The following is a 15197-nucleotide window of genomic DNA, read 5'->3' as shown; positions in this document are numbered from 1 at the left end:
ATAAATAAATGATGACCAATTATTAATGCAATGCAATTACTAATGCAATTTTACCCGCTGCAGGGGTGACTCTGCTGTGGACATGGAGACATACATGACATTAAACACATGTACATTAAACATCAGGTTGGTTGCTGATGCTGGCAAGCCAGTGTTCAGAAAAACAAATCCACAACAAAGAGGTGTGGCAAACCAGGCACCGTGCCCATAGCAGCAGCACAATGGGGCTTCTAGGACATTCTCCTGGTAGGACGTTCAGGGTATTAAGTGGAACAAGGTTAAGACTCTACAGTGTAGTGAAGGCTGATCTAAAGATAGCAGGGAAGATTAGGAAAAATCCAATAATTGGAGAGGTAACTTAGTAGAAGGGGATGATAGAGTTTGGGAGATGTGGGATGGTACATTTTGATGATGAGTATCACACACGGCAGATAAAATGTACATCAAAATAGGGAACAGTTAAAACCACAGCTAAACACAGGACTTTGCTCCTGGCTGGTATGTTTATAGGTCACACACCACACACAGAACAAGGAATGCCTCCCCGCCGTCACATACGGGATACCAGCGGCACAAATGCGGAAAACAAGAAATTGTCTGAAAACAGCAACTTACCTTGTATGAAGATCCTATTCCAGTAGATTTTCCCGACTTGATTGCCCCCAAGAAACACCAGGTTGGACAGGATCAGCATGGAGGTGGAACAAGATGCCAGGGCAGCATGGAGTCGACGGCGAGCTTGTGGGGAGAGGAACTGGGCCTATGGGGAAAAGGTAGAAGGCATCTCAACACAAGGGTGGGAAAAATCGGGCTGAGACATCACACAGCCTTTCTCTGTTACCAGCTCAGGATGCCTCCCTGCAGAGCCTGAGGTAGGTTGATATTTAAACAGCTCTCAAAACTTCTATTCCGGCAAGATGCGCATCCTGGTGTAAGGAATGAAGTGACACACTCCCAAGTTGCTATTTCCTATTGCCAAAATGGGCTTCCCTCTGACATGCGTAACACAAGCACCGAACCTAGTGAGGATCTAGCTGAAATGTCTCCACACGCTTTCTGCACATAAACCTACAGGTACAAGAACTGTTTAGACTCCTCTCCATGACAACAAGCACAACTCTATGTCATGAGGTCAAGCTCAGGGCGATCTTCTGGGCCAGTTAACTTGACTCAGGGAAGCACCCCCATAAATCTGACCCACTAATAGTGGGAATCCCATTAAGAGGGTTCAGGAGAATCAGTACAAGCCAACCCCCTTCCTGGAATCAGAGCTCAGGGTACATGCCCCACCGAGAGTGAACTTGTAGCAGCATCAGAGAATGTCAGCTTATCACAGCGCCTAAAACATGCAGGAACTGGAGAGATGACTTCCAGTAATGATGATAAAAATTTCTGCTCGTCCGTCCAAGGTCTTCACTGCACTTTTCCTCCCCTTTTAATATTTTCTCAGGGATTTCAAAACTTAAACAAAGTGTTTATTTCTCAGCGTTGATCATTCTGGTGCCCTACTGAGTAGGATCACAATGCTGTGGCTGGAGTAGGTGCGCCCCATCGGTACGTGCACAGGGATTGTCCTTCGGGACTGCAGATTCAGAATGAGAACCAGGTACGGCTCAACCCAAGGTTTCCGACAAATACCTCAGCTTAATCCAAAGACACAGAAAAGAGGGATTTCCCTGGTGGTCCAGTGGTTAAGAATCCACCTTCCAATGCAGAGGACATGGGTTTGATTCCTGGTCGGGGAAGTAAGATCTCACACGCTGCGGGGAAACTAAGCCCGTGCGCTGCAACTAGAGAGCCCGCGGGCTGCAACGAAAAGATCCCGCATGCCGCAAAAAGACCCGAGGCAGCCAAATAAATAAAGATTTTTTTAAAAAAAACAAAAAAGACATAGGAAAGAGAGAGAGCAGAGGTTCTAGAGATCATTCCTGAATATCTTCTTAAAGCCTGCACATCTCTAGGGTCACTTGCATCTTGATTTCAGCTGTGCTCCTGTTACAAACAGAATTCTGAATTAACAAGCAAGAAGGACTAAGCTAGAGGGTGAGTCTCAAATAGGAGATTTACTTATTCCTGGTGACCCTATTATGGATCATCTGTGGCTACTCTGTAAGCCTTGGTAGCGTCCTCTGAAAGCCTAGAGAAATGAATTCCTGATCCCCTCCCCGTTTCTCCCCTGCCAATCCCAGGTCTGGTCTGTAGGCTCAGATGTACCTGCTACCCTATAGCTTCCCATCCATGGCTCTCTCCTCTAGCATCATTTTGGAGCATGGGTTTTACTGCCACCATCTGTGAGAGTGTGACTTTCTCATGGATAAGCTGTGTAGCAGGCAGTGACTAAGTTGTCTGCCTGCACATGGTTGTTCTGGAAAGCTCTCATGTGATGCTGACATGCCCCTGGTTAGAGGCCACCAGACAAGATGACCTCTAGTCTCTCCCCCTCCTCTGAGAGGCCACAAGCATGCACAGGGGATGCTGCCAAACGAGACCAGAGAAGAGAGAACTACACAGCATAAAAACTGGTAATGAAAGAGAAACAGGGATGAAGCAGGATTGTAATTCAGCACTCTTCACCTCTGAGAATAAGGAGACATTAATCTGCCAGTTTCTGCGTTTTCGAGCAGAGGAAGATACTTTCTGAGTGTTACTGACTCAATTAGCAGTGACTCAGGAGGTGGGGTGAGAGGAAGCAGGGAGATGGGGGAAAAATCCACAATAATAAATCCAGAAAATATGAACTGTTGTAATTGACATAAATGTGCCCAAATAATTCTCTCCAGGTACAGGGGTCACTGATGACACATTTGATGTCTAAGGAACGTGAGGAACTTCTGTTCAAACGCTATCAGTCTTCCCTAACCTTATATCCTGTTAGGGGAGTTCAAAGACCCCACTGATCTTTCCCTTTTTAATGTCGATTACAGAGAGTGCACATTGCTTGGTTAAAGCTCAAAGTGGTTCTCCTTTTGTGGGAAATGATTACAATTATTAAATAATCAACACAGAGATAACCAGAGAGGAAAACACTGTTTGCGTTAGGTTGCTAAGCGGGGCTGTGGTGCCGGGTTACCCGGTACAGGGCGAGGGCCAGGCTACAGGGGGAGGCAAAGCTGGGGGGCAAGAGGCAGAGCAAGGGAAGAGATGCAGCAGAGAGTGAGGGCTGGAGGCATGGGGATCCTCTCTCCAGCACCTGAGACCCTGGTTCCTACTGCTCTTCCTTTGATTCTCTGATTACCCCAGTATCTCTCTCAGCTACACGATTCAATAAATTCCTATTTCTGCTCAGGAAAAACGGAAGTCAGAGTAAGAGCAAATACAAAGGAGTCTCTTATCTCAGAGACAGGAGGGAAGATCTAAGATTTGAAATGACCGACCACAAGTCAATCTTTAGAAATAGTTAATTTATTTTTTAAAAATTAACAAGAATGGTAAAGGCACAGGCTGTTGGAATCAATAGGCTAGAAAGACTTAAGGCGAAATCAAGATGCTCATGGGCAATTCTTGATTATCTGACCCCCACCCCGGGGTGAGTGGGTGGAAGACAAAATAGACGATGATAAAGAAAATCCCAAAACCTAATTTTAACTAAGAGCCCCATCCTCTGAACTGGCAAAATTAGCCTTGCCAACACGCAGCAAACTTGACAGAACACTGTGTCTCTTCATTGTGAACCAGTGGGAAGGCAGAATGATGAGCCAGAAGAAAGGAAAAAGAGGACCCGTCTGGATAATCCACAGGAGGGTAATAATTAATAGCAAAGGGGACGGAAGCCTTGGCTGTAACTCGTCTTTCCTCTTTGGGTTCCCTCGTCTCATCGTAGAAGGTGACAGATTTGACATCAGGGATTTCTTTCTATCTTGGGAACCATCTGGCCTTAGTCATTGGTTTACAGGAACTCTAGAGGTAAGCACCACATTCAGGGTTCCCAGGAGAAAAAAAAATGCCATCTGGGCAAGGCTGGAAGAGTATATTCCCTTGGCCCAGCCAGCTCCGTCAATAAATATGACTTTCTGGGCCCCTAGGGCCACAGGGCCAAAATTCCCACCTTAAACACTTCCTATCTTTTGCACTGTCTCTTCTGAAGTCCTATTGCAAGTACTGTCATCACTCCTGTGGTCCTTCCCATCTAGGATACAGGTTGTTTATGGGCAGGGTCAAGCCTCACATGTTAGTCACCCATCCTCATGGCTCAGGTGCTTGAAAGGTTGAGGAATTGTAAACCAAATAGAGAGGGAAAAAAAAAAATCATTGTGCAATGAAGATCCATCAGGTATGAAAAGAACTGCCGACTTGATCAGATAAGGCACTGATTAGTAAACAGATTTTCATTTTCATTACCATGACTACATGAGGATAAAAAAGAGCCCTGGTCTCATCATGGTCTCTTCCCAGAGGACAGATGAGTCTGTGGCCATCCAGTATTCTGGCAGCAAAAAACCCCAGGGGACGTTTGGAAATTTGCTAGACATTTTCGGTTGTCCCAAGGACAACACAATTGGCAGGAGGTAACTGTGGCATTTGATGGGCCAGGGATTATAAACATACTGCAATGTGTGGGATAGAACCGTCCTGGCCCAAAATGTCAACAGCGCCCTCTTGAGAAAGGGTTAAAGGTTTTCTTCTACTTTCATTGTAGAGCTAACTTCTCTCTCGGCCCATGGGGCACAGAACCTCCCTTCTGCTCTCATCTCTAGGAGCAATGGCAAAAACATGCCTGTTTCCCCCTGGGGCCCAGAAAAATGCACCCCAGGGCAGGGAAAGCGTCCTTTTATAGTGTCCCAGTGCTAGGCCCCCTCGCTCCCCCCTCCCCACTACCACCTGGTATCACATTTGAGAGAGGGGGAGCCTCTTGTGTCCCCAGTTATGTTCAGGCAAGACGTAGCAACCTCCTCACCCTCACAGCCCTGAGACCTGGAGGAGAAAGGAAGAATGGGAGGCCAAGCACGTTGGAAAGCACCACTTTGTTCCCCTACAGGGATGACCAGTGCTTTCGCACTGACTCTTAACTCATGCGACAGGTTGGGGCAGTTTCTCTCCATGTTAGTGTCAATATAACCCACTCTTCAGGCCCAAGAGCAGGTACCCTCTAATTCCTCGGGGTGAGCTCACTGTCTCTGAAAGAAGAAACAAGGGCTGGTGTGTGGAAATGCTATAACTAACAGTTTAGCGACAGCTCTAAACTTCCCTCTAAGACACTAACTCCAAAGGTGAGGCATGTAACCCAAACAAAGGAAACCTGGGGCTGAACTAAACGTCTGTCAGAAGAGTTTGCAGTTCCTGCTGCGAGGTGTCTCCAAGTGTGTTTATTCATATCTCCATGGCAACCCCTCTATCTTTTCCAGTCAACATCCTGTCCTTGGAAATCACAGGACTGGCCAGGCAAACAAGCCAGGGCCTGGGGTGGGGGGTGCGGTCCACGGAATCTGGGTCAGAAATGATGCTCAGAGTGGCCATGGGGGTGAGAAGCAGATGGTGTGGTGGGGCTGCAGGTGGCTGTGCTCCGGGGGCCCCGCACTTGTCCACGGAGGGCCCGCACGTGGGGCTGAGACAGGAGGAGGGGACGGGCTGAGCATCTGGGGGAGCATATGGGCCGGAGGAACGGCTGCTGGAGACAGTGACAAAGGCTTGGCAAGTGGGACCTGATGCTTTTTATTTTTAAGTGGGGGAGAAGCTAAAAAAAGAAACTGGGTGGGTTTGAGCAGCTGGACACAGTTCTTCCATATAATCACTGAAGTTTTTCATTTTCTAATAAAAACACTAACGAGAGGGAAAGAGAGGATAAACAAGGACATGGCAACGGGAGAGACTAGTGCAGACCAGGGAGAGCAAACGAGGGGTGGACACCCCACAGGCCATAAAGATGAGACCAAAGACAACAAAAGAAACAATTATAGCTCTTGTGAAAGAGAAGGGTGGTCAGAGTGAAACGCTCAGGGTCAGGAGGACCCAAACCCCAAACTCATTCCAGTGTCCCTGTCCCATCTCTGTACCAATCTGCCAGGACACTGCTCCCCTTGCTTCCATTCTCAAGGCACTTGGGTCATTTCCACTTAGAAGTCTGTTTTACCAGTTACTCATCTCTCTCATGTTCCCACCAGCATGGTAAGTTCCTGAAGGACAGCGTGGCCTATTCTTCAATCTGTAACACCCAAGGCCCACGCATACTCTGTGTGTGCTCAGTAATTATCTTACACCTGTTCCTCCCTTTGCCCTACGTAAGTTACGGAATCTCCTGACTTCCTTACTATTCCATCCCCATGCTATATCCAAGCCAAATGAATACATGAAGGCACTCAGAAAGCAACACTTTGTACACGTATGGAGTGTCAAAAAATCTCTGGCCAATGAAGTTAAAATTTTCAATCTCTGTTTGCTACTGTGATCTAAGCAATACATGCTCCTAAGAGAGAGTCAGACACCTGCAGTGATGAAAGCAAAGCCGGCTTTGCTTAAACGGAACAGTTACCTGCTCCACAGTTTAGAAGTCCAGTTCAGTTAAAAACAGCAGAGGCTATAACTTAGGATCCAAATCCATGCAGCATATGAAAAGATTTCAGAGAACTTTCAAATAACTAAGGAAACAGCTGTCTCCTGTTACATTTAGAAAGCTTAAGCCATATATTAAGTGCCTGGGGTCTTGCTAAAAGTTCTGGAATGGCCAACAGAACCGTGTCACCCTGTGTTTTTACTTTTCCACTACCATGGACCCACCTCCAGTCTGTACGTCTCTGCTCTGGATTTCGCAGAAGACTCTTTCTTAACTGGCATGCTCTACTCTGGCCTTTACTCCTCTAGTTCATCAAGCACACTGACTATGACTCTCCATTATGCAAAGTATTTTAGTGGTTTTTCGTTGCTTACAGACTAAAATCCAAACTGGGAAGGCACTTTACAATCAGAGCCCATTTCACTTTCCAACCTTAACTCCTGCCACTCTTTATCAATGGTATAGCTCTATTCACTGCTCTCCAAACATAACATGCACTTTTACATCTCTGTGCCTTTGTCCAAGCTGTTTTCTCTACTTAGAATGTGCCCTCCTTATTCCTTCTTCAAGCTCCAGCCCAATGTCAGCTCAGGAGAGCAATGGCTTTGGACCAGCCCAAATTGGGTTCAGGTTCTGGCTTTCCACCTTTTAACTGTGCTGCCCAGAGCAAGCTCAGGATCCCCATCTACCTAATTCACAGTTGGTATTTGATAACCGTAGGCCACCCTAAACCTGGGAGTGTTGATCACCTATTTTCTGTTTCTATAAGCTATGGGATAGATAGCATCAATCTATATAGGTCTTAGAGAGCTACAATTTTTAATGTAAAAAAATTCACTATGTGAAGAGCTTTACCTATACTGCAAAGTAGGTTAAATTATTCCCATTTTACAAAGGACGAACTAGAGGAGCAGATATTAAGTAACTGGACCCACGTTATATACACTGGTAAGTACAGAGCAGGATTCACACAGGTTTCTCTAATTCAATGTCTTCCTACCCCCCACTACATTATACAACTTCATGTCTGTGTAACAGTGATTATCCCCTCCTCTAGACTGGAATCTTCAAGGAGTTTATCTCTTCAGTGCCAGATACAAAGTAGATTTTCAAGAAATGTTTGTTCCACAGATACTTCATACATGTGTTCCTTTAGCAATGGTTGATAGATACCCACCAAGTGTCAATTTCAGGACCTCAATATTTTCAAGAACAATATGGCTTAGAATGACATTGGACTTTTAAAAAGCAATTGGAATTCACAATTACAGAAGGAGGTTCAGTATATCTCCCTAGAAAATGACACCTAACAGACCAAAAGTAAGAAAGAATACAGAGTTGCTGAATAGAAATTAATAGGTCTAGCATCCAAATTGAAAAGGATGAAAAATTACCTCTGTTCACAAATGACATGATCTTATACGTAGAAAGCACTAAAGATTCTATTTAAAAAGTTATAACAAATTCAGCAAAGGTTGCAGTATATGAAATTAACATGCAAAAATCAGTTGTATGTCTATACATTAACAATGAACAATCTGAAAAGGAAATTAATAATTCCATTGATGATAGCATCAAAAAGAATAAAATACTTAGGAATACACTTAACAAAGGAGGCAAAATATTGTACACTGAAAACTATAAAACATTGTAGATGTGACATCCATATTCATGGGCTGGAATACTTAATATTGTTAAGATGACATTACCACCCAAAGCTGTCTCTAGCTTCAATTAAATCCCTATCAAAATCCTAAAGATTTTTGTTTGCTGAAACAGAAAAATTCATACTAAAGTTAACATGAAATCTCAAGGGACCCCTGAATGGTCAAAACAATCTTGAAAAAGAACAGGACAGTCGATCAAGATGGTGACATAAGGGGGTCCTGAACTCCACTCCTCCCATGGAGGCACTGAATGGACAGCTATATATGGAGCAATTCCCTGTGAATAAATCGATAAAATATAAGAAAGTATCAAACAGAAATCATAGAGCTGAAGAATACAATAACTGAACTGAAAAATTCAATAGAAGGGTTCAACAGTTCAACAACAAACTAGATCAAGCAGAAGAAGAGATCAGCAAACTCAAGGACAGGGCAGTGGACTTCATCCAATCAGAGGAACCAAAAAACAAAAAAAAAAACAAAAGAATGAAAGTTAGTGAAGATAGCTTAAGGGACTTATAGATCCCATCAAGCAGACCAATGTATTATGGGGGTCCCAGAAGGAAAACAGAGAAAGGGGCAGAGCACTTACTCACAGAAATAATGGCTAAAAGCTTCCCTAACCTGGGGAAGTAAACAAACATCTATATCTAGGAAGCCCAAACAGTACCAAATAAGATAAATCTAAAGAGACCCACACAAAGACACATTATAATTAAACTGTGAAAAGTTAAAGACAGAGAGGACCTTAAAAGCAGCAAGAGAAAGCAACTTGTTATATACAAGCGAACTCCCATAAGACTATCAGCATATTTTTCAATAAAAAGTTTGTAGGCCAGAAGGAGCAGCATAATATATTCAGATTGCTGAAAGAAAAACACTGCCAACCAAGAATATTCTACCTGGCAAAGCTGTCCTTCTGAATTGAAGGAGAGATAAAGAGTTTTCCCGAACAAAAACAAAAAAAAGAAAGCTGAAGGAATTCATCACCACTAGACCAGCCTTACAAGAAATGTTAAAGGGGGTTTTTTCAAGTTGAAAAAAAAGGATGCTAATTAGTAACAGGAAAACATGTGAACGTATAAAGCCTAATGTTAATGGTGAACACATAGTTAAATTCAGAGTACTCTAATGTTGTAATTGTGGTGGGTAGATCACTTATAACTCTAGTATAAAGGTTAAAAGCAAAAAGTTTTAAAGACAACTACAAGTACAATAATTTGTTAATGAATACACAATGTAAAAAAATGTAAATTGTGACATCCAAAACATAAAATGTGTGGAGTGGAAGTGTAAAAACCTAGAGCTTTTGTATGCATTTGAAGTTAACTTGTTATCAGCATAAAATAGACTGTTATAAGTATAAGATGTTTTATGAAAGCATAATGGCAACCACAAAGCAAAAACCTACAGTAGATATACAAACATAAGGGAATCAAAGCATACCACTACAGAAAATCATCATATCACAAAGGAATAGAGCAAAAGAGGAACCAAAACACAGGAATTACAAAACAAACAGAAAACAATTAACAAAATGGCACTAGTAAGTTCATATCTATCAATCATTACTTTAAGTGTGAATGAACTAAATTATCCAATCAAAAGGCACAGAGTGACTAAATGGGTTAAAAAACAAGATCCAGCTATATCATGCCTACAAGACACTCACTTTAGCTTTGAGGACACACACAGTGAAGGGATGGAAAAAGATATTTCATGAAAATGTAAACCAAAGAAGGCTGGGGTAGTTAAACTCTTCAACAAATGGTGCTAAGAAAACAGGATAACCACATGCAAAGCAGTGCATTTGAACCCTCACTTTATACCAGATACAAAAATTAAGTTGATGAATCAAAAATCTAAACATCAGGGACTTCCCTGGCGGTCCATTGGTTAAGACGCCACGCTTCAACTGCAGGGGACGCAGGTTCAATCCCTGGTCTGGAAACTAAGATCCCACATGCTGCATGGTGCGGCCAAAAAAAAAAAAAAAAAAAATCTAAACAACAGAATTGAAACTATAAAACTCTTAGAAGAAAACATAGGAAAAAAATTTCATGATATTGGATTTATCAATGATTTCCTGGATAGGACACCAAAAGCACAGGCAACAAAAGTAAAAATAGATAAACTGCACTTCACCAAAATTAAAAACTTCCATGCATCAAAGGACACTATCAGGCTTCCCTGGTGGTGCAGTGGTTGAGAGTCCGCCTGCCGATGCAGGGGATGCGGGCTCGTGCCCCGGTCCGGGAAGATCCCACGTGCCGCGGAGCAGCTGGGCCCGTGAGCCGTGGCCGCTGAGCCTGCACGTCTGGAGCCTGTGCTCCGCAACGGGAGAGGCCACAACAGTGAGAGGCCCGCGTACCACACACAAAAAAAGAACACTATCAACAAAGTGAAAAGGTAACCCAAAGAATGAGAGAAAATATTTAGAATCACATATCAATAAGGGATTAATATCCAGAATATATAAAGAATTCTGACAACAGAAAAACAACCCAATTCAAAAACAGGCAAAGGACTTGAATAGATATTTATCCAGAGAAGATATACAAATGGTCAATAAGCACATGAAAAGATTGTTCAATATCACTATTCATTATGGAAATGCAAATCAAAACCATAATGAGCCACATGAACCACACCTTTACACCTACTAAAATGGCTATAATCAAAAACAGAAAATAAGTGTTGATGAGGATGTGGAAAAATGGAGTCCTTGTGCATTGCTAGTGAGAATGCAAAACGGTGTAGCCATTGTGGAAAACAGTATGGCAGTTTCTCAAAAATTAAAAATAGAATTATCATATAATGCAGCAACCCACTTCTAGGTATATATTCAAAAGAAATGAAAGCAGGGACAGAACAGATATTTGTATACCAATGTTCATAGCAGTATTATTCACAGTAGACAAAACAAAGAAACAACCCTAATGTCCACTGATGGATAAATGTGTAAGCAAACTATGATATACATGTAGAATGGAAATACTGCTCAGTCTTAGAAAGAAAGGAAATTCTGACAGACACTGCAACATGGATGAATCATGAAGACGTTAGGCTCAGTTATAATCATGACACAGAAGGGCAAATATTGCACAATACCACTTATATACAGTACCCAGAATAGTCAAACTCATAGAAAAAGAAAGTGAAATAGTGGTTTCCAGGGATTAGGGGGAAGAGGTAACAGGAGTCATTGCTTAGTAGGCACAGAGTTTCAATCTGGGATGATAAAAACATTCTGGAGACTGATGGTGGTGACAGTTGAACAACAATGTGAATGTATTTAATGACTCTGAATTTTACATGTAAAAGTGGTTAAACTGGTAAATTTTCTGTTATGTATGTTTTATCACAAGAATTATTAGGCCTTGTCTAATAGACAGATCTGCTGAATAGTGAATACATGCAATTTTCATACACATGTGGGCCATAATCAAACTGAACGTGTACTAAGCCAGGAAAGGAATATAAGTACATTTTAAAAATTTATCATGAAGTTTATGCTCACCAACAACAAATATTAGCAAAAATTAACACACTGGTAAATTACTTTAAATTTCATTCATTTTAGCTAAAAGTTTTTATTCCAGGAATAAGAAAATGGATAAACTTTGGCAAGTGTGATCAATTAAGAAAATAAGGTGAAATAAAACAATAAGGTGAAATAAAACAACAAGAGGAAATAATACATACGACATTTAAAAATCTTTGGAAAGTATATAGCAATATATTTGGAAACCTAGATAAAAGATAATTTATCTAGAAAATTTAAACTACCTAAAACTCTCATAGGAAAAGTAGGAAGACTAAAAAAAAAAAAAAGCATAAACATAGAAGAATTGAAACTGTGGTCAAAGCTCTATGCTCAAAGAAAAACTGCCCAGATATTCTTAATGAGAAAGTTCTACCAGATGGTCAAGAAATGGATAATTTCCATCTCATAGGAACTGTTTCAGAGGGTAGAAAACCATGGGAAGCTTCCACTCATTTGAGGATGCCAGCACAACTCTGATACCAAAGTCATAAAAAGCCAAAACAAGAAAAGAAAACCAGAAGTCAATCTTTGTTCCAGAAATTACCTTAAAAATTCTAAATTAAATAGCCGCAAATCAAATACAGGAATGGTTCAAAGAATACTCTCGATCAAGTAAGATTTATCCCAGGAATGGAAGGATGATTCAACATTAGAAACATTAGAAATCCACGTAACTCATGGGATTAAATAATTAAAGCAGAATAATCATATGATAGCTCAATAGATGACAATAAAGTAAGCTTTTTTAAGTTGATAAAGAGGGTATATCAAAAACCCAGAGAAAATATTCCCACTAGCTTCAAGAAAAAGACATTTTTGGGGCTTCCCTGGCGGCGCAGTGGTTAAGAATCCGCCTGCCAATGCAGGGCACACGGGTTCGAGCCCTGGTCCGGGAGGATCCCGCATGCCGTGGAGCAACTAAGCCCGTGCGCCACAACTACTGAGCCTGTGCTCTAGAGCCCCCGAGCCACAACTACTGAGCCCATGAGCCACAACTACTGAAGCCCGTGCACCTAGAGCCGGTGCTCAGTGACGAGAAGCCACCGCAATGAGAAGCCCACGCACAGCAATAAACAGTAGCCCCTGCTCGCCGCAACTAGAGAAGCCCGCGCGCAGCAACAAAGACCCAATGCAGCCAAAAATAAATAAATATTTTTTTAAAAAACAGTAATTAAAAAAAAAAGAAAAAGACATTTTTTTCCTGTATCATTCAAAACTGTACCAAAGGACCAAGTAGAGTGAAACAATTAAATGCAGCAAGAGTTAAAATTGTTGGCAAAAACAAAACTGTCATTATTTGTAGATGATATGACCATCAATCTAGAAAATTCAAAGGAAACAACTGAAAAATCACTAGAGCTAAAAAAAGATTTAAAGTAGATGCAAAATGATCAACTCAAAACAAAAATCAATACCTTTCCTACACAATAGCAATAATTCAAAAAGAAATGCACAAGACTTCTGAGAAATGATAAAACTTTATGTAAGAACATAAAGGAAGACTTGAATAAATTACTATTCAAGGCTGGGAAGACTCAGCATTACAGACATGTCAACTCTACTCAAAGATACAATTCAAAGCAAATCTAATAAATTCCAATATAAATACCAAAGGGTGTTTTGAGAAACTTCACTTTTGAGGAATTCTAAGATTCATACAGAAGAAGCAATGTGCAAAAACAGCCAATGTAACTCCAAAAAAGAACAAAAAGGAGCACAGGACTTTCCTTACTGGGAATCAAGACATTCAAAACTCTAATATTTTAAACAGGACTAATTAAATAGATCAATGCAACAGAAAAGAGAGCCCAAAAATGAACCCGTGTGTATCTGGATATTTACAATATATTAAATGTGATCTTTCAAATCAGTGAGGGAAAGATTACTGAATAAAACAATTTTAAAATGTAGAAAGCATTCTTGGTGCAGGCCATACAAAAACAGGCAGCAGACCAGATTTGGTCCCTGGGCCATCCTTTGCCAACTCCTGCTCTATTCTATTCTCTGTATTGCCCTAAAGAAACACTTTATGAACAAGGAGGCATGAACAGGCAATGTACTGCAGCTGCATTTGCAAAAGAAAAAAAAAAATGAGAGGCAACCTAAATTTTCAATAGAATAATTTTCAACAATAGAATAAATCAATTCTCACATATCCAAATTATGTCCAGTTATGCAGATCTACATACTCTAATATAGAAACATTTTCAGAACATAATATGAGGAGGGAAAAAAGTGAAAACTTAAAAATATTTATACATTTCTAAACCACACACACACATATATGTACATACAAAGTATGAAAGGTATGCAAGGCTACACTGCAATCTGATAACAACGGCTACCTTTCATGGGAGGAAAGTGAACAAGGTGTGTCTGTTTGGGTGATGAGTGCCTTAGAGGAACTTCAGCCTTATCTGTATTTTTTTCAAGATCATATGGTCATAAATGACTTCATAAAGTATAAAGAATAAAAGAATAAAAAAAGGAAATCTAGGAATCTTTCCACTAAATGACCCTAGAGCCTGGCCACCTCCCCTGAGTATAGAGAGTCAAGGCACATGGGTGGAAAGATGGAATCCAGACGACCATCACACCCAAGTCGTGGCTGCTCATGGCACTGGGGTCCTCCCTCTCTAAGCAGCACTGAGGTCCATTGGGACTATTAAATAAGCCTAGGATGTCACAGCTATGGCCTCAGCTATATCCTGTTCAAACACAGAAACAACAGCTTAGGGCAAGGCCTGCTTCTAAAGCAAACTTGACATTTAAAAATCTAAAACTGACAAACAGGTAAAGCATTCCAAAATAATTCACCAAATGATGGCACAGAAAACTCTTCTAGTGACATTCAGTTAAACATAGTAGATGAGACATCTCTGCTCCCTTCACAAACCCCATTAAAATGAAAAGTAAACATTTGAAAAGGTATAAATCCACAGACAAGGAATGGAAGAGAAGTGAACAGTAAGTGAGCAAAGTCAAACCATCTTTATAAGATAGAAAGCAGATGAATGAATTAGCAGAGCCGAGATACCTGAATACTACTAGATGCCAAAGAGAAGAAAAGTCACTCATATACCAGGTCCCCAGAAGTCCCAGGCATTAGAGATACCATATACCACAGACAACAACAGTAAACCACGGAGGAAAAAACCAGAGATTGGTTAAAAACCTGGGTAATGAGCATATGGACCACAAGGATAAAGATCCTTCTTTCTCCCCATCCCCACCCCCACCCATGATGAAGTTTTTTTTTTTTCCATAAATAAACTCCATCAAAGAGATTCTAAAGTCAGGGACAATAAGCACAATGACATTTCAGAATTACCAAAGGTATCTGCATTAAGCTTCTAGAGAGAAAAACAGAGTACATACAAGGAATCAAGAATTAAATGGCATTTCTCAACAGTAAAGCTAAAAACTAGAAGACAAATAATATCTTGAAAATTTTCAGGAGAAATTACTTTTCAACCTAAAATTCAGTGCTAAGATA

General features: G+C 41.1%; 1 protein-coding gene across 8 annotated transcripts in view; it reads right to left on the bottom strand.

Annotated features, from left to right (window-relative positions):
- Positions 1-15197, bottom strand: part of HHAT (hedgehog acyltransferase) — a 359469-nt gene that overhangs the window by 56248 nt on the left and 288024 nt on the right. For all 8 annotated transcript variants that reach the window (XR_007473259.1, XM_049701435.1, XM_033438077.2 and 5 more), the window contains one exon: positions 616-760. Coding sequence is in view for 7 of the 8 variants with exons in the window: in XM_049701435.1 (XP_049557392.1) it covers positions 616-760 (145 nt within the window). In the remaining variant the exon portion in view is untranslated. The remainder of the gene's footprint in view (positions 1-615; positions 761-15197) is intronic.

The sequence above is a fragment of the Orcinus orca genome, chromosome 1, assembly GCF_937001465.1.
Source record: "Orcinus orca chromosome 1, mOrcOrc1.1, whole genome shotgun sequence".
Classification (NCBI taxonomy): domain Eukaryota; kingdom Metazoa; phylum Chordata; class Mammalia; order Artiodactyla; family Delphinidae; genus Orcinus; species Orcinus orca.
Note: the sequence above shows the minus strand (reverse complement) of the source record. Positions and strands in the feature narration are given on the sequence as shown.